This window comes from Protomyctophum parallelum (genome assembly GCF_964188405.1).
Source record: "Protomyctophum parallelum genome assembly, chromosome: 16".
NCBI classification, from domain to species: domain Eukaryota; kingdom Metazoa; phylum Chordata; class Actinopteri; order Myctophiformes; family Myctophidae; genus Protomyctophum; species Protomyctophum parallelum.
In genome coordinates, this window is record NC_139711.1 from 12,907,901 (window position 1) to 12,927,572 (window position 19,672).

Consider the following 19,672-nt stretch of genomic DNA (forward strand, 5'->3'; position numbering starts at 1 on the left):
GGTAGAAGGATGTTGAGGTTGGAACTGCCAGGCAGGAGGCATAGAGGAAGACCAAAGAGAAGATGTATGGATGTAGTGAAAGAGGACGTATGAAGTTAGTTGGTGTGAGAGAAGAGGAGGCAGAGGACAGGGTGAGATGAAGGCAGGTGATTCGCTGTGAGACCCCTGAAGGGAAAAGAAGATGGCATCCCTGCATAACTTCCATGCATAGCCTATTTTTGGGCATTTTAGTTCCATGTGGTGACAGCCTATAAGGCATAACTGGTGTTACTTGTCTCGGATGCTCAGTATCAGTATAGCTGGTGGTGGACAAAGTACTCCACCCCAGTACTTGAGTCAAAGTATAGATGCTCCTGGTCAAATATTAGAATGCATGCTTCCATAAATGCACAAGTCAGCCTGGGTTGGTATTATTTGATTTATTCATTAGGTTTAAAAGAATAATGCATGTACGTATAACAAACACATTTCTAAAAAAAGAACTTGAAGCATAAAAACAAAGTCAGACTTATTGTGTTTCCTTTCATCCTTTAATTGTCTTGAACAAACAAAACAAGATGTACCCAGTTTTGTGTGTGTGTGTGTGTGTGTGTGTGTGTGTGTGTGTGTGTGTGTGTGTGTGTGTGTGTGTGTGTGTGTGTGTGTGTGTGTGTGTGTGTGTGTGTGTGTGTGTGTGTGTGTGTGTGTGTGTGTGTGTGTGTGTGTGTGTGTGTGTGTGTGTGTGTGTGTGTGTGTGTGTGTGTGTGTGTGTGTGTGTGTGTGTGTGTGTGCGTGCGTGCGTGCGTGCGCGGAAGTCATGCTGTGGTTTCCACAAGTCTGCACTCTGCAGGTAGCCCCCTAGGCTACATGGGGTTAAAATTGTACTACGTTTTGTGGGGTTTGAGTCCCCCTAGTGGTGTAAACGTGAGTCCTACAGTAGGCTTGATCCTCCCTGTATAAATCACTTTCGTTTGCCAATGCTATAGAGAAAGACACTTCCCTTATTACCCCATCTATTCACAGAAGAATCAAACTACTAATAGCAAGGTAGGTCTATAGGCCTACTATTTATCTCACAATGAAAAGTTGTTCTTCAACTTTTTCCATGTTCATTTTCAAGCACCCCCAAAATGTAGTTACCTCTAGAATCTGAAGAGTCTTTGTGCCAGGGAACCCCAGAAGAGGAGATTTTTGTCACATTTTCTCAAGATTCTTTCCTAAATCTGCTGGTGTCCACTAAAGGTCCCTCTCTGTAGGCCTACTAAAACCAGTCGTTCTCAAAATGTTCATGTCAAGAAGTTAAGAACCCTCATATTTTGTGCCAGGGACCCGTTAAATATTCCAAATTTGTCAGTTTCCAAGTTTTTGGGGGGCAGATAGCATAGGGCTACACAATTGTCTACAATTGACCACGTTCACATTTTGCTGCATATTTATATTTTGCTTTGTTAAAGCCCCTTTTAACATGAAGAAAAGTGCATTAAAAAATAAAGTGCATTATTATTAGTAGGCCTATTAGGTGTGGTAGTGGTAGTGGTGGTAGTAGTAGTAGTAGTACTACTAGTCTACTAGTATGATATCTATCACCAGCCAAACGTGTGTCATTTATATGTTCTTATCATCACCAGCAGAGGGCAGACTTTCAGGCCTAGCTGTTATCTGTGGAGCTCTGGTTTTCTGGTTGCGTCATCAGTGGACAAAGTACTGAAATCAACCACAGTACTTGAGTCGCCTTATCAGACAACGTCGTCACACTGATAAGCAGTGGTGGAAAGTAACTAAGTATATTTACTTAAGTACTGTAATTAAGTACAATTTTGAGGTATATATTTTGTACTTTACTTAAGTATTTCCAATTTCCAATACTTCTTCTCCACTACATCTCAGGGACAAATATTGTAATTTTACTACACTACATTTATTTGAAAACTTTAGTACAAGTTACTTTGATTATTATTACAAAACATAGGCCTACATTAAACACTTCAGCCCTATATACATTTCGGCCATTTGAAAATAGGTGATACCATGTGGGGGTCCCCGGGGGGACCCTGGGAACACGCCCAGGGGGCGGGCCGGTCCCGGCGAGCCGCCCCACGTCCGAAATGGTTGATAAATGACAGCGTTACTGTGTGGGGGTCCCTCTACTGTACTGTACTGTACTGTACTGTACTGTACTGTACTGTACTGTACTGTACTGTACTGTACTGTACTGTACTGTACTGTACTGTACTGTACTGTACTGTACTGTACTGTACTGTACTGTACTGTACTGTGACACCCCTAATCATCGTGTGTGTGTGTGTGTGTGTGTGTGTGTGTGTGTGCGCGCGCGCAACAGTGACACTTGGTTGTGAAAACCAACCAAAAGCAATTTTTGTTCTCGGACAGACCCAGCCAGGGACCCAGGGACACACATAGCTGTATATAGGAGTGGTTGCACCACTCAAAAATGTATCCACAAGCAATTAAATTAAATTCAATTCAATTCAAAGAGCTTTAATGGCATGAGAAAACATACGTTTACATTGCCAAAGCACAATACAGCAATACAATCAAAACAAATATTATGTACATTTGAAAGTCATAATCTTCGATAGATCAATTTATATGTGCCAAGATCACTCGATGCAGGTGTAGTGCAGGAATATACACAATAATTAGTCTTTAGGGTGGTTGTGTTCCATTTGATATCCTTCTATCACAGCAACTCACGAATCCTGCTGCTGTGTTTGCACATTGTTGTACTTTGCCCAGCAGATATGGGAGGTTTTGTCATTGGTCATGTTTTCAAAATCTCTGTGTGTGGTTGTAATCTGTGGGAAGTATGTGTCTCTGATGTCTTGGTACAATGGACAGACCTGGTTAGGAAGTGTAGCTCGGTAGTCGTGTGCAGTGCAGTGGGTGCATAGTGGGTGCATAGTCTGTCTTCTCTCGGGATACAGGTCTGCCTATGACGGCCTTTCTCGATCGCAAGACTGTGCTCACTGAGTCTGCACCTAGTTAAGATTTTTCTTTGTTTTGTGTTGGTCACGGTGCTCAGGTATTTTGCCACTGCGTATTCTCTGTTTAGGGCCAGATAGCATTCTAGTTTACTCTGCTTTTGTGTTGCTTCTTTCCAATGTGTCAGGTAGTTTTCCTTTTGATGTTTTACAATTTGGTTTAGTCCAATGGGTTTTCTATCTCGTGGCTCGGTTTGTGTTTGTGCCCGGAGTTCCAGGGCCAGCTGGCTGAGGGGGCATCTCTCTATAGTTTCGCTGTGTGTGAGTGCCTTGTTATGGAGTGCATCTAGGTCACTGTCTTTTATTTGGTTGTAGAACTTAAGTGCTCTCTCTTTTTATTTTGATTATGAATGGGTATCGTCCTAATTCTGCCCTGCATGCATTATTTGGTGTTTTTCGCTGGGTACGGAGAATGGATTTGCAGAATTCTCGGTGTAGGGTCTCGGTTTGGTGTTTATCCCATTTTTCAAGGTCGTGTTTTTTTTTTTTTTTTTTTTTTTTATATATATTTGATCCCACGATTTTGTAACCCATTTTTCACCCCTGTGTCAATCATCTAATGTGATCCTGGGCTCTACACACCCTCCACCAACCTAGTCCCCATATATGGGGGACATGGGGAGAGCAACGGACTTGAACTCATGCTTCCTTCATGCCTGAGTGTCCAAGTTGCTCCTTTACACCTGACAGGGGGGAGTTTCCCTGGTTGGAAGTAGCGAGTGGAAGGAACACGTTATTCCAACCAGTTCCTTTCCCCTCCATCAGGCGCCCCGGCTGGCCAGGGGGAGGCAGTTTAGTGACCAGGATTACTGCATGTTTTTTGTGAGGGTACCTACCCTAGGGGACACGGGGAGAACATGCAAACTCCACACAGAAAGGCCCTTTCGCCAACCCCGCCTTCGGGTATGGGTACTGATGACGTGGAGGAGGAAACACGCCACCAGCACCCACAGCGTCCCGAGCGGGATTCGAACCCAGGACCTTCTAGCTGTGAGGCGACAGCACTACCAACTGTGCCACCGTGCCCCCAAGGTCGTGGTTTGTTAATGGTCCCCAGATCTCACAACCATAGAGGGAAATTGGCTCTATCACAGAGTCCAGTATTTTAAGCCAGGTTTTAATTGGGATGTCTATTTTGATGTTTCTTTTGATAGCATAGAATGCCCTTCTTGCCTTGTCTCTCAGGTCCTTTACAGCTTGGTTGTAGTTCCCTGTGCTGCTGATGTTTAGGCCAAGGTAGGTAGTGTGTCACTTGTGACCACTTGTGACCTTGTACATCAGCTATTTTTTAAATGTAGAAATTGTATTTAACAAAGGTTTTCTCTTCTGAGGGTCCCTGGCACAAACCATATAAAGTACATTTGGGGGCCCTTTCTAAGTACAGTACTGGAGTAACTTGGATAGGTACCTACTACTGTCCTATCAGGGTCCTATCAGACAACATGTAAGGGAGGGAGATGGATAGGTACCTACTACTGTCCTATCAGGGTCCTATCAGACAACATGTAAGGGAGGGAGATGGATAGGTACCTACTACTGTCCTATCAGGGTCCTATCAGACAACATGTAAGGGAGGGAGATGGATAGGTACCTACTACTGTCCTATCAGGGTCCTATCAGACAACATGTAAGGGAGGGAGATGGATAGGTACCTACTACTGTCCTATCAGGGTCCTATCAGACAACATGTAAGGGAGGGAGATGGATAGGTACCTACTACTGTCCTATCAGGGTCCTATCAGACAACATGTAAGGGAGGGAGATGGATAGGTACCTACTACTGTCCTATCAGGGTCCTATCAGACAACATGTAAGGGAGGGAGATGGATAGGTACCTACTACTGTCCTATCAGGGTCCTATCAGACAACATGTAAGGGAGGGAGATGGATAGGTACCTACTACTGTCCTATCAGGGTCCTATCAGACAACATGTAAGGGAGGGAGATGGCAGTAGAGGACTGTATTACCACCACTGGAGAACACACCACAACAAGCTGGAATATCAACAGTGGTTCTCAAACCTTCTCAATTTCAAGGACCCCCAGTTTGGTTTAGGCATTGGTCATGGACCCCCATAACTCAGAGAGTGTGCAAATGCCATTTGTATCCGTGCGCCTAAAGCCGAAGAATAGCAGATCTACTACACACTCACAACGCAATTGATCTTGTGAGGACCAGGAAAGTTGTCTTCACAATGTTTATTTCTCATATTCTACTATTCTTAGTAATACACGCACGCACGCACATACGCACACACGCACTACACACTGTAGTAGTATCACGGATAACACAACTTTGACAGTTTTAATTTACAAGAAGCTATAACGCAGTAGTGTCTATAAAAACCAACACAGCAGCCGCGTTGTCATTCCTCGAGCTACACTATAATTATCAGTCACTTCCCCAGGATGTACGTAGACTACACAATGAATTATTACCATCCTACTTATAGTGAGATGATCATCACAGGCAGCATCGCTGCCAATTTCACTTAAGGATATAAAGTATCCCAATGTGCTGACAACTCTGCATTTACATGTAAATGTCTTAAATATAATGTCACTGGTGGAAAATGTATACTCGCTTTGATTTACTTAAAAGTAACAATACTGCAATGTAGAAATACTTGTAAAAGTCTGCAATTCAAAAAGTACTTGAGTAAACGTACAAAAGTATTGGTTTTCAAGTGGTAATGATGCACGTTATAGTGGCATTTATCTGCTTGTGTGAGTTGACATCTTTAGTTGTCAAAAAATAAATAAAAGTGTTTTGACATGCGTCGGGCATGCCCCCAGCACATTTCATTATCTGAAATATAACTGTTATAGTAACCTAATATACTGTAGTATGTCCCCAGCACATTTCATTATCTGAAATATAAAAAGCAAGGCTTTTGCACTCCTACAGGCGACAGGTGCATAGAAGGACAGCCAAGTGCCCAACGTACTGAAAAAGAAGGCGCACTGCATACTGTCTTCAAATGTAGTGAAGTAGTTTATTAGGGAACCAGCAACGTTTCGGCCTATACAGCCTTCATCAAAAGAAAAAGATGGTCTTTCTCATTCCTGCTCATAGAAATGTTGCTAGTTCTCTAATAAACTACTTCACTTCTTTTTCATTATCTGAAATATAACTCTTATAGTAGCCTAATATAGTATGTCCCCAGCACATATTTGAAATATAACTCTTATAGTAGCCTAATATAGTAGCCTAATACCATTTACAGTAGACTAATACCACTTATAATATTTGATATAAAGACTTACAGTAGCCTAATGCAGTAGTTCTTTGTCAATGCTATTTGGCCATGCCAAAAAAAGTTACGTTTAAAAAATGCAATATTCAATATTTTCCTATATTTTATAATGTATCTGATATCTTTCACCATTCTAATGTGAATTTGCTCATCAACACAAGAAGCTTGTCAAGTAGCCTATAATTCTGACCTGTTTGACATTTTTTGTTCTAACATTTACCCCCAAAACCTTTCTTGTCGTCAAAAATGATTGAGAAATAAACTAATGCTAAATGTTTTACCATGACACAGTTTACTGGAAATTGTGAGCATACCAGTTCATACTTGTACGGGCGGCTTCCCAGACATTGCCCCCGTCTCACTCATGTCAAGGTTTTTCATGCCATCGGTGCCATCTGCTGTGCTTCCCGGGCATGTACTGTATGAGTACAACGTGTGGGTATGCAGGAAATGCAACGCCCTCCCTGGCTGAATATATGAAGCGCTCGCTGAAGCTCAAACGGTATAGTGTTTAACAGGTGCAAATGTTTATTTACATATGCTGGCCTAGACAAAACGGCATGCATTTACATATGCTGGCCTAGACAAAACGGCATGCATGTTCTTAAACAATCATTGTAACCACTTTAACCATATTTTATACTCTGGCAGCGTTTGGCTATTCAAAAATAGCCAAACAGTATACAAGCTCTAAGCTATGTGATTGTAGAGCTGCTATTTTAATCTTGAACATTTGTACAAATATTTGATTAAATATATAACATAGTGGACACTATAACCTATAGGGCAACAACACTCAACACTACTTCAGGGGCCACAAGCAAAATAGGGTTGTGCACAGCGACTAATTTCACTTATGTTTGAAAAACGTTTTCATAACAGACAAAACTTGTCTTAAGGAAACGCATACAAACGACCACATTTTTACATTTAAGGACAAACCTTGCTGGACAAAAAGATATATGAAATGATATAAGTTACAAAACGAGTAGACTATTCACAAACTGCTGTTGCAATAAATCAGAGAATGGTAAATATACTCACAATACCTATACTTTCTCTGGCCAAGATGGCTTGTTATTTAAAAGCAAAGTCTTCCTCCCATCAGCTTTTAATCAATAATGTTAATGCTTTTTTAAAGAACTTTGTTTTGTTTTTCAAGCAATACTATAGGCCTAGTCCTACTAGACCCCAGGAAATTACATCTAGCCACAAAGGATCACAGGATCTACTGAATGTGAAGGTACATGTCATTGGCTCAATATGTCAGTTTGTCACCTCCCCTTCGCATTCAGTAGATCCTGTGCCCTTTTGTGGCCAGATGTAATTTCCTGGGGTCTAGTAGGACTATAGTAAATAATAAAAAAGAAATCGCTATAAAATTTAGTAAACAAATAATAATAATACATATTTCAAAAATAGCTGAAATCGCTAAAGCATAAACATAACACTCATCTTTTACTTTCTCTAACAACATAAAACCTAAAAAAATAAAGTTGTTATTTAACTTTGTCTTGTTTTCATTTTGTCCTCCATGAAAGGAGAATAGGCCAATTATATTCTTATTGGTATCCAGTAAAGGGCTGTACAAATGCAGCCTGTGGACCTTGTGTTGAGTAGTGTGGACAGAGATAATCTATCATTTTTAGGAGACTATACTGTTTCTTTGTATCATCTGAAATAAATGTGCCCTAATTTTATTAGTCACAGGTTATATTCCATGATAAGCAACAACTGAACATGATTGGAACGCTATCTTTACGGAGTTGTTTTTTAATTGTATAGGCTGCTTAGCAACAGCATACAATAAGTGGAAACACCACAGGCCAATTCATCATGTGATTTGGGGATTTTGTGTAGCATTTGACAGGTTTTCTAATGTGTCATCAGTGATGAGTGATGACACATCATCAGTGATGACTCATCACCTCAGTACAGCGTTGAGCTTCCTCAAATCCTAAACCGGTCTGACCTCAAAGCTGCCGAAGAAGTTAAATTTAACTATTTGGCCTAGCCTCTTCAAATGAGGTCAGGAGGCCAAGACGCATGCAACACATGAGAAATCCCTGCATGCATGGCTTTTTGGCAGTGGTGGAAAGTAAATAAGTACATGTACTTAAACTGTACTTAAGTAGGCCTACAATGTTGAGGTAATTGTACTTTACTTGAGTATTTCCAAATTTTCATTATTTTTACTTCACTCCACTACATCTCAAATCTTTTACTCCACTACATTTTTTTGAAAACTGGGGCCACGCAGTAAAAGTAAATTAATTCACAAAACTAACGTAATTTGTATTGTTGACCTATTTCTAAAATATTAGCGCAACTTTCGTTCAACTTTGACCCCTCTATCACACAGAACAATTTTTTGGGCGTAGTGATATGGACACAAAAAACATAGTTCCGTGTGATAGAGGTGTAAAAAATGAACGAAAGTTGCACAAATATTTTAGAAATATGTCAACAATACAAATTACGTTAGTTTTGTGGATTCATTTACTTTTACTGCGTGGCCCCCCCGGAACTAATTAATATTTCACCAAAACCAGGGCAAAACTCCCACCACAGGGCAATCAATTAATACAGTTGCAACCACTATGTTAATGGAAAGTATTTCATACAGCTTAAGTAAAAGAAAATCTGAACTATCCCTAAGTAAAATATATGAACACTTTATAAACCGGACCACCATTGCTTTCTGTTACCAAAGGAAGGACCACAGAAAGCAGTAAATCACAAATGATTCAGGAAACATGTTTATTTAAATTACAGTTATTTACAGATAAAGCTCCTTTATAGTTTATGCACGGCCCTTTCGACAAATGGACCCTTGGGACATAAATAAATAAAAATAACAGCCATTGATAATTTTTTCCATTGTCTGGAAAAAAACAACCATGGGATACGTGCTAAAAGAAATGATGCTCTGTATGTATTGTAGACAGATATTTTGCTTTTAACCTCAACCACCGTTGTCTGAGTGAAAATAAATAAAACTCATAATGGAATAGAGAAGACAAGCATGAGAATAAAGTTAATCCCATTAACAAAATCAAATCAATAAATTGTGTAGGCTACACATACAGTAGCATCAATATTGTTTTAGCAATACTCTTTGGTGTGCCTAAATTTAATCAAAAAGCCAATGGCTGGGTTTCCCAAAGACATTTTGTGTTGCACGTAGCTTGAACACACCCCTCGGCTTGATTGGCTGCATGGCAGCCAATCAGACACTGTCCTTTTTTGGGAAACACTGTCCGTCTGGGCAGACTTGAGCGTCGAGCCGCGGACAGAAGAAGCTGTGTTTACGTAATTTCAGAGTTTTTAGACAGCTGGTGGATGGAAATTAAGCTCCACCCCCGCAGCTGACTGACGCGGAGGAGAGCGTTTGCGGGAATCTGTCTGTCGCGTCAGTCAGCTGCGGGGGTGGAGCTTCTTTTCCGTCCACCAGCTGTCTAAAAACTCGGAAATGACGTAAAAGACAGCTTCTTCTGTCCGCGGCTCGACGCTCAAGTCTGCCCAGACGGAGACAAACACAACAACATAGAAATAGACAACCTAGACTAGAGCACAGCCATCCATACCGGTCCTCATTGCGCAAGTAAGGCCTCCTGCATGAATATATTTATTTATATTTATATTATTTTGAAAAGCCACATTTCCAGACTTCTGGAAGTAGACATATCCTAGTAAGCGGGTCTCGTTCAACTGTTGTTTACAAGATGGATCTATACCGGGGCACTGGAGGCCTCCACAGCGTCGGCTCTGTGCCATCAAAGAAACGTTGTTTTGACTAAAAATGCCATCTGGGACAAGGAATAGGAGATACAGGCGATTTAAAGAAACAGATAGAATGGATTATTATGGCGAGGACGATCTAAGATAGGCGATCCAATGTCATGACAACAACAGGTACCCTGTGCTAACGCAAGTAGCATTATGGCTTGATCAATCAAAAGTGCTATAAAACCGCAATTGCCATTGATCAATGGCGGTAAGCGTAGTATTAAATAATAGGCTTAAATTGACCTAGATCTACGGCAATTGAACCAAGAACCACACGCATAGGACTCACTATGCATATTTCCTTTGGGAAACCCAGCCATTGATACTTTGGTGAGAAGTGGTATCCAGTAAGGCTGGGGAATTAACCAATATAGAACCAATAACAGACTTAATCTTGTTCATGTAGGGTCATCGAATTGTCGAGATGTAGTCTTTTCACATTATATAATATAAACAAATGTACATTAGAAACATTTCAAATAGAATTTGAATAGAAACAAAATTACTACATCTATTAGTCTTATGAACCACTCTGTATTACACTTTGGTGTACAATTGTGGGTTCAAAAATAATGAAAGTTGCAGATCTACAAGCTCACAATGCATCGCATAAAGGTAGATCTGCTATTTTCACTGTTTCATTGAAATCATATAGCCCAGCCCTATCCTGTCAGACTAGTAAGCTATCATTGAAGAAAGAAATTACGCCCGTGTGAACTGAGTCTGCATGCTCAACAACACAGCTGGCTGGCTGCAGTTATAGTTATGGTGCTCCGTTGTGATCGGCACTTTAGGTTACCCAGCGGTATTGCGGCTGTTCGTACTCTAAAAAGACGGACAGACAGACAAACATACACACACGACCAGTCATTGGAGCGGTTAGGCACCGCTCAAAAACGCGGCACAGTACAATGCAAGTTGTCCTGAAGATAATCTGTCAACAGCAGCATTTAAAGCAGGCAGTGATCACAGCATGAACTACATTTTCTTGAACAGATCTAAGACTTCACAAAATGATAACCATGCAACCGACTCCATTTTCACAAACCGTAACAAAATGTCAATACCCCAACGTGTCTCAACACCTTGGAGGAGCATCACAGCCGCTTTGCCGTCAACATACTGTAAGACTTACTCAGTGCAACTGAAGCCGCACTCATATCTTCAGATCGTCTATTCTAGTCTTGTTGTTGCTGAGTTTGGCCGCGCGGCCGGCCCTGCCCTGGCTGGGCGACCCGGGGGGCGACTCGACTCCCGTCTTTGCTTTCAGGTCACATTCCTCCGGCTTGCTGCTGCTCCTCTCCACCGCCAGGTTGTCCTTGTTCTGCTTGTACGCGGCGGCCTTGCTGTGGTACGGGTGGAAGGACGAGTCCGTCTCCTCGGCCAGGTTGTAGCCGGGCACCGGCGGGTACACGCCGCCGGTCTGCCCCACCTGGTGGAAGTAGTCGTCGTAGCTGGGCGCGTACGGCACGGCGGCCTCGCTGGGCGGCTTGGACACGGAGTTCATGGAGTTCTGTTCCTTCCGTTGCTGTTTCCTCCTCCTGTAGCTGATGCCCTGTTTGCACTTGGTGAAGCCCAGGTGGTAGATCTCTATGAGGTTGAGTAACAGCGACAGGCTGGCCACGCCGAGCATGAAGATGATGAAGATGGTTTTCTCTGTGGGCCGTGAGATGTAGCAGTTGACCGTGTTGGGACAGGGGGACCGGTCGCACGTGTACATGGGCTTTAGCTCGAAGCCGTACAGGAGGTACTGGGCCACGATGAAGCCCACCTCGAAGATGGTCTTGAAGATGACGTTGAACACGTACGTGCGTAGGAGCTCTCCCTGCAGCCGCACGCGGCCCTTGTCGTCCCTCACCAGGGCCTTCTTGTGCTTGTGCGCCGCCAAGAGCGCGTGCTTGTCGGCCATGTCCTTCTCCCGTTGCGTGTGCTTCTCCTCCATGCGCACCAGGTGCAGAATGTGGCCCAGGTAGATGAGGCTGGGCGTGGACACGAAGATGATCTGCAGCACCCAGAAGCGCACGTGCGAGATGGGGAAGGTGATGTCGTAGCACACGTTCTCGCAACCGGGCTGCTTGGTGTCACAGGTGAAGCCCGACTGCTCGTCGCCCCACACCTTCTCGGTGGCGGCGCTCAGCACCAGGATGCGGAAGATGAAGAGGACGGTGAGCCAGACCTTGCCCACCACGGTGGAGTGCTCCTGGGCCTTCTCCAGAAGCTTCCCCAGAAGGTTCCAGTCCCCCATGGCTTAATGTGATGACGTCACACCACCGCCAAGCTAGGAAAAATAAGGCAAAGAACAAAGTTAAGATAGTGGTTCGCAAACTCTTTGCTTTTAGGAAAACTCCATAACCGAGAGAGTACAAATGTTCCGTTAGTTGCGTACACTCTCAGAGCCACCTGCCACTCAAGGAACCTTTACGGTCCCTGGACCCAACATTGAAAACCACTTTTAGTGTTTTTCACTTTTAAGATAGACCTTAGAGCAAGTATATTATCTCAACAAAATGATATCTTCCGAAACAATAACACCTAGACAAAATCACAACAAGCCAAAATATAATATTATTAATAATAATAATAATTATTATTATTATTATATTATAAAGTTATAAAGGCAAGTTAAAGGTTAAAAGTGATTTCTTTTTTTGGTTGAAACAAGTTTGTTTCGTTCAAAAGCTAAAGGTATATATATAGCTCTAAATTCTGATACTGTTTGGTCAGCAACAGGGCTCTCCCCATCTCTCTAGGTCTTTAGTAAACAGAAAAACATTTGCAGGCCGGTCACAAATTTCATCCAGACGGGAGAGAGCACACATTTATCAGCTTCAATTTCAATATTCCAATTCCAATTTAATTTAATTCATAACTTCCCATTGCACTTCCTTATCCTGTATCCTCACATCTCTGTGTTTACTAAAGAGCTGGAGTGACAGGGAGGACTGTGTTACAGATCAAACACTCTATAGCTATGATAACTCAGAATATAGCCATTTAACACTTAATTTAACAACACAGAAATCACTTACAGTTCCTTTATGTTTTGGTACTGAAAACAATAGCTTGAAGTACTAATTTCTTCCCTTCTATAGCTCACCAAATGCAGACGAGTCTTTAACCAAACGAGTCCCCTGAGAGCCGAGTTGTGGTCTGAGTATATACTCCTGTATCCTGTCCCTTCTGAAGTGCCAGTCAGGTAGTGACCATTTCCACATGGACACAGACAGGATTATATTTACTTTAGGGGCTAGGATGTATATTTGGCAAGTGTGGACAGGGGGAGGCATGTCAGGAAAGTGATGGCCTTCATGCCAGGAGTCACCGTAACTTGATCCGTGACAGGTGAAACACAATACCAGAAAAGAGCTGTTCTAACACATTACGTATTAGACATAATCACCTACTGTACTAATATTTGTGGACAATGAAAGAGAGGAACAATGGGCTCTTGGATAATGCTACTGTACAAGCGCAATAATTGTAAATAAATAAGAAAAACTATTTTAATGAACCGTCAAGACAGATTCAGCCATCTTTTACCGTGAGATGAAATGCCCTTTCATGTTACTTGGAAAACCAAGTAAAACAGATAATACCATAAGAAACAGCCAAGATAAACAAGATCTTAATTTGGACAATATCAACACTATTATGAACGATTTCATATCCTTCACAGATCCTATATCACATTCATCTTAGGCACGGTAGTTTGAATAAACCATGGATATATTCGTTATACCTTCCATCACAAGCTCTATAATACTGCACATTAGGAATCAAACTTCAGAATCACACAGAAGCCACATTTGTTGGTAAACCCACCTCATCAACTTACACATCCCCTGTGGCGGAGCACTCTGTGTCTGCGAGGATCCATGGAGGGTCTCCTTCCTCGCCTTCAGGCCTCAGAGAGGGAGGCCGGTCCCCGGGCGGCCGACCCAGTAATGCCCTTGAATGGACAGGAAAAGTGGACTCTTGCTGTCCTCAGCCGCTGCTGTTCCACTCTGCTGAACCCAGAGTCTCCGGCCTCTTCTCCGTCCACAGCCACAGGCCACAGCTTTTCCAGGATTCAGGGCCCTGAGAGGGTCTTCCACTGGCCACACAAACCTGCCAGACACACTCACAAGCAACTCTGACTGGGCTGCCCGCCCCTCCTAACCCCCCACCCCCCCAGGGTTAAATTTGGCACAGGGCACACTCTAGTCTAATGTAAGCTACCGAAGTCCCCCTACTCGCTTCATACCGTGAGTGACAGGGCAGTTAGCCAATAAGGTGCTCTACTAATCCTGTCTGGCCACGGGTGCTACTGTTGTCTAAATATAGCGGCAGAGTCTCTCCTATCACGGATAGAGGCATAACTCTGAGTTGAAGGGCCTTCCACGTCTTCAGACAACAAATGACACAGCTAGAATAACGAAGTCTGTGATGTGGGGATCTGGTGACATTCTGATGGACCTAAAGCAGAAACATTATCACAGCGAACAACCTTCCGTGGTCACATTATAGTCCCTCCCTCCTTGCCTATTTGAAATTGGCAACTGTACCTCGTACCAGAATCCAAACATACACCCCTGAACACCAAAACATTTGATCCCAAATCCCTTCTAGACCCCCAAAATAATAATTGAAAGATACAAAAATTCCAAACAAGACTGCCTATTTAGAGCAAGGATGTTTTAATTAGGGCTGCAACTGTTCTCTCTCTCTTCTTCTTCTCGACAATTACTATTGATTACTTTTTTTTTGTTGTATTAATCGAAAAGTGCATTTTTCAAAAGTAGTAGGCTATATCTACAAGCTCAAAGTGTGTCGCTTTGCGCTGTGGATCTGCTACTTTTGATGCTTTTGTGTGACGCTGTAGTATGATCTGATCTAGTAGGGCGTTATTGTACAATAAGAGGTTTCTGCCCCGACAGCAACATATCAACAAATCAATCCATCCATTTAGCATCTTTCTGACCCTTAAAAGCACTTCACAATGTATTTCACATGCACGCGACTTTCACACCCGCCTGCTCATCGTGAGCAGGAGGAAGGGGTTCAGTGTCTTGCTCAAGAACACGTCTGCACAAAGCCTCGGAGTGGAACCGGGAAGAAATCATTAAATGAATGCTTAATAGTTTGTGTCAATGTATTTGTCAAATTATCATCAAGTTTAATATACAGTAATATACATACAATATACATGTATAAAAGTCCAAGTCGTTTTCATATTTTGAATGGATTGTTTACCTGGATGTCAATTAATGTATGCAAACTCAAACCTGTCTGTTTTTATAAATATATTCAGTGTGTTAATAAAACAGTCAATAAGGTTAGCCTAAATGTTTCACCGGACCGGAGAGATATGGATAAAATGCATACTATTGCATGATGAGAAAAGTGAAGAAAGGCAGAATCAGGGAATGTTCTGACAGTGACAGCTGTAGTGTTTAAACACAACTTAAAATGACTCGAAAGTCGTACAATTTCCTTTAAATGGCTAAACGTGTTATTTATTTAATCAAAAACACCCTGATTAAGTCTTCATAGCTGACACTTGAACCCTATATACTTAGTTGAGAGCTCAATACTAGGTCCGCTAGCATTTCCCTCTACACCACTAGTTCGCAACTTTTCAGGATCAGGGCTCACTTAAAAATATCAAAAGCATTCGAGGCCCACCCATATTGTTTTGATAATGTTATACTGTTAAAGTCTTGCCAATTATTTGGGGGCCTACTTGCAATATCTTCACTGGCCATCAGTGGGCTCCAGCCTACAGGTTCACAAACACTGCTCTACACCAAATCTCTCTTCCGAAAATAGCTACATTTCACTGAACTTTGTTCCCAGACTAGTGCCGCCAGGGTTCAAGTAGTTAAATGTCACTGAGGAGGAGTGGATTAGTTAAATTTGCCATGTCACCAGCACCAGAGGAGATGTGTTGGCAGCAAGATGCTGCGCCGCCCAAACAAACGAGGGAATAAGAATGAATGAATTCTTCTGATCTTGCCTATTCATTGGTCGAACATCATGTGGCGTCTTGAACAATGCCACCATTTTGAGACTGAAACACGCCTGGGAAGAATCAAGAATGACTTTGTTTTGTTTTTCTTTTCTTCACAAAGTAAATTCATTGAAAGGTCCAGTCGAAGGAATACCTTCGGTCTGTGACACATTTAGTTTTTATCACTATACTATATGTTGACTGGAGCAGGGGTTCTCAACCTGGGGGTCACGACCCCTCGGAGGGTCCCCAAATTATTATTTTTTGGGGGGGGGTTAACTCTTATGATTATATCTAGTTTCAGTATTTACTTTTGATTTATTTTATTAACCTTGTAGCGGTCAATTTGTATTGGTGGTGGGGAGGGTGCGGAGGTCGAGACATGGCCAAAGTATTTTTGGCGGTCCCCAGCCAAAAACGTTGAGAACCCCTGGACTGGAGTACCGCAGAGCTTTATATTCATATACAAATACTAGTGACTAGTATTTCCCTCTACACATCTCTCATAGCCAATCTACAAGCTCACAACATGCTGCGTCAGAATGAATTGTGAACTTGCATGTCTGCTATTTTCGGCCCTAAGAATACACTAGGATTCAAGTGCTTTTAGGATCATTATTAGAGGTATAAGGGAATTTAGCTTGGTTTACATTTGTTTCTTGTACTATAATACTTTTGTGTCAACAGTCCTCAACAGGCTCCCTACATTTTCTGTTACTACCTAAAGTTAAAATAATAAAGAAAAAAAGAAAAAGAAAAGCAGTAATATTTCAGCAAGTCATAACTGTCATAACCCTTTGCCCACAATATGACTAAACTGGTCTAATACAATTAAGTGGGTTCGTTCCAGGAATCAAGTATGACTGTAAGACATATTGAAACAAACGCCCCTTTTGCTGTACTTCAGCTCCGACTGCAATTAGATTATGTAAACCCACATTTTTCAATTCCAAATAAGAAGTTCTCTCTCCTATCCAGCATATTATTTTGTATAGGACCCTGTTGTTCACTTTTCTACCTACAACCGACTCATGCTGCATGTTCCACGGGCAAGTAAACGCTTGTGTCAATAGAACAAATGGAATAACAAAATGGAATCATCAATTTTGACTACACTACATTTATACTTAGTAGCTCATATACCTAGACAAGTGCAGAGGGCCAAACAAGAGTACTGTAGTATACGTAAATCTCCTGTTTTCGGACTTCATTCTAATCCCTGTACTTTACTACGTGCTTACTCTTTTGTATCATTTGTTACTCATAGCTGTATGTCTTTGTCTTTATCTATCCTGTGATTCATATCTGTGGTACTGCCATGACAACTGAACTCGCCTTCTGTGGGACGAATAAAAGGTCTATCTAATAAAGAATGAATGTATGAATTACAAAGATAACGATGGATGGATAAACAACTTTACAAACCGCATAAATAAGCATTCAAAATGAGCTAATATACAGTACATGCTCCCATGGACGTGACCAGTTGATTAGTTTCATGTGTAAAGGAAGTGCCAATCTCAGCAAGCGGAACACCTCTCCCCTTTTTCTGCAGGGCTCTTGGGCTTGGTCACAGTGAACTTAGACTTGAGAGAATGGTCCGCAAACAGCTGATTGATCTCGTTCTGCTTGTAGGAGGACAACCTCTGCGTTATCCACGCCACTTTGGACTCTTCATCGGAGGGGTGGAGGCAGCGTATGCAGGCCCTGCCTATAAGGTACGCCACCTCGGCCAGGTTGAGCAGCACGCACAGTCCAGAGACTGCCAGCATGAACACCGTGAATATGGTCTTTTCTGTGGGTCTGGAGACAAAACAGTCCACCGTGTTGGGACACGGGTACGACTCGCACTTCACCAGACGCACCATCTTGAAGGTGGGGTAGATCAAGTAGAAGATGTAGAGGAAAACCACCTCGAAGACGATCCGGAAGACGATGCTGATCATGTAGGTCCACCACAGGGCTCCGGTGACCTGATACTTCTGGTTCTTGATGCGCTCGATGTCCTTGGGGCTGCCGCGGCCCGACCTCTTCAGGATCTTCTTCTCGATGTGGCGCCGGTGGGCCACGTGCATGGCCACCAGCAGAGCGGGGGTGGACACCAGGATGAGCTGCAGTGCCCACAGGCGGATGTGGGAGATGGGGAAGAACTGGTCGTAGCAGACGCTGTTGCAGCCCGGCTGCTGGGTGTTGCAGGTGAACTGGGACTTCTCATCTCCCCACACGCTCTCAGCGGCCACCACCAGCACCAGGATGCGGAAGATGAAGATGACGGAGAGCCAGACGCGTCCGATACCAGTGGAATGCCTGTTTACGCCGCTGACCAAGGCATAAAAGGACCCCCAGTTCATTTTCGATTCCAGCTCTGGAAGAGTAAACGTTAAACTCTGTGAGGGTGGAAGCCAAACCTACATATGCCATCCTGAGAGAGATGGCCATTATTGTGGCATGGGTTAACAACAAATGTAGTTATTGCTAACACAAACAAACCTAATATATAGCCTTTCTTAAAAACACACATGATATGAAGTTGTAATGCACTGAATAGTTTTAATGTTATTGCCATTGCTGAACTCCAACATACTACCACTATAATGAAGATAATTATTCAAAGTCTACCTTTACAACATCATTTTGGAAGCGGTTTGCCGAGGTCAGCCGGCGGCATAAGCGGCATAAGTGGCGCCAGGTCCAAAGTTGACCATCTTCAGATATCGCCCGGACATGAAGCTGGCTTGGCCACGTAGCAAAATCTACCGAGAATTGCCAGGTCACTCGTTGGCGGTATAAAAACCTGGGCGATGGCCTGCCACCGTGCACCGTCATAGCACGTAACAGATCGAAGCCAATTGCAAAACATTTGACGCACACGTGATCCACCAGCCCCGTATTAATACAATACTCCCAATCTGACCTAGGGTTCAGTCACAGACAGACCGACAGACTGTCAAATTCTCCAAGGCGCTGCCAAGAACTCATTGGGGGACATTTTTTCCCCCGAACAAGTCTGAGACTGTATTGTTTATGAGAACGATTACAAACGTGCTCTTATTTGCTTATGACAAATAAAGACAAATTATTACTCATGCCAAGAGATATTTCTAAAATGTCTATATATGAAATATGAAATGATTTGGTTTCTGGTAAATGCTTTGCCAAGTGTACATCATAATTTAACACAGCAGCCTAGAAACTATCCTTGTATGGCTGGGGTAGATCACTCACATCAAATATTGTGCACTGAATGTTAGTCCAAAACAACACACATTTGATGAAGGTAATATAATGAGAGCATTTATTTTACCTTCGGCTGTGGTGGTACACAAAAATGTGTACAAAAGGGGTGAAAATGAATAAAAATATTGTGCTTTTTAGCCAACGAAAAGGCTGGATTGAGAATACCATGCGTTTGGAAAATGCTAATCATACCTCCGCCACTAGCCAGTGCCCTGCACCGTTAGCGGTCACATGCTCTTATATAAACTATTTGCATACAATGGCACCCTTTATGGGGCTGCAACAAGACCCTTTAGAATTCAGATCAAACGCCTCGATATCCGCCCACCCCGGGCCAAAGAAAGAATCTGTGTGGACACAAAAGGACCCAGCCTTGCCACATTATTTATTGTGCTTAGCGGAGCAGCTCGGGGAGTGGA

At 42.6% G+C, this 19,672-nt stretch overlaps 2 protein-coding genes across 5 annotated transcripts; both read right to left on the minus strand.

The window, feature by feature from the left end:
- Nucleotides 1-8,984: 8,984 nt before the first annotated feature.
- On the minus strand, nucleotides 8,985-14,171 carry LOC310873488 (gap junction alpha-3 protein-like). Of its 3 annotated transcripts, none has more exons than XM_083785898.1 (2): nucleotides 13,863-14,171; nucleotides 8,985-12,305 (listed from the first exon to the last, which is right to left on the minus strand). In XM_083785898.1, the coding sequence occupies exon 2, from the start codon at nucleotides 12,270-12,272 to the stop codon at nucleotides 11,184-11,186; it is 1,089 nt and encodes a 362-aa protein (XP_083642024.1). In that variant the 5' UTR covers nucleotides 12,273-12,305; nucleotides 13,863-14,171; the 3' UTR covers nucleotides 8,985-11,183. The 3 variants fall into 3 exon arrangements, with proteins under 3 accessions (XP_083642024.1, XP_083642022.1, XP_083642023.1); XM_083785896.1 differs by having other exon boundaries at nucleotides 13,850-14,171; XM_083785897.1 differs by lacking the exon at nucleotides 13,863-14,171 and adding an exon at nucleotides 13,125-13,278.
- Nucleotides 14,172-15,127: 956 nt separating this feature from the next.
- LOC310873490 (gap junction beta-1 protein-like) lies at nucleotides 15,128-19,445 on the minus strand. 2 transcript variants are annotated; one of them, XM_083785902.1, is made up of 3 exons: nucleotides 19,321-19,371; nucleotides 18,636-18,769; nucleotides 15,128-18,381 (listed from the first exon to the last, which is right to left on the minus strand). In XM_083785902.1, the coding sequence occupies exon 3, from the start codon at nucleotides 18,365-18,367 to the stop codon at nucleotides 17,537-17,539; it is 831 nt and encodes a 276-aa protein (XP_083642028.1). In that variant the 5' UTR covers nucleotides 18,368-18,381; nucleotides 18,636-18,769; nucleotides 19,321-19,371; the 3' UTR covers nucleotides 15,128-17,536. The 2 variants fall into 2 exon arrangements, with proteins under 2 accessions (XP_083642028.1, XP_083642027.1); XM_083785901.1 differs by lacking the exon at nucleotides 18,636-18,769 and having other exon boundaries at nucleotides 19,321-19,445.
- Between the last annotated feature and the right edge of the window lie 227 nt (nucleotides 19,446-19,672).

What these genes read in the sequence shown, in the direction of transcription:
- LOC310873488 (XM_083785898.1), bottom strand. Translation starts at nt 12,272, where the DNA reads ATGGGGGACTGGAACCTTCTGGGGAAGCTTCTGGAGAAGGCCCAGGAG.
- LOC310873490 (XM_083785901.1), bottom strand. Translation starts at nt 18,367, where the DNA reads ATGAACTGGGGGTCCTTTTATGCCTTGGTCAGCGGCGTAAACAGGCAT.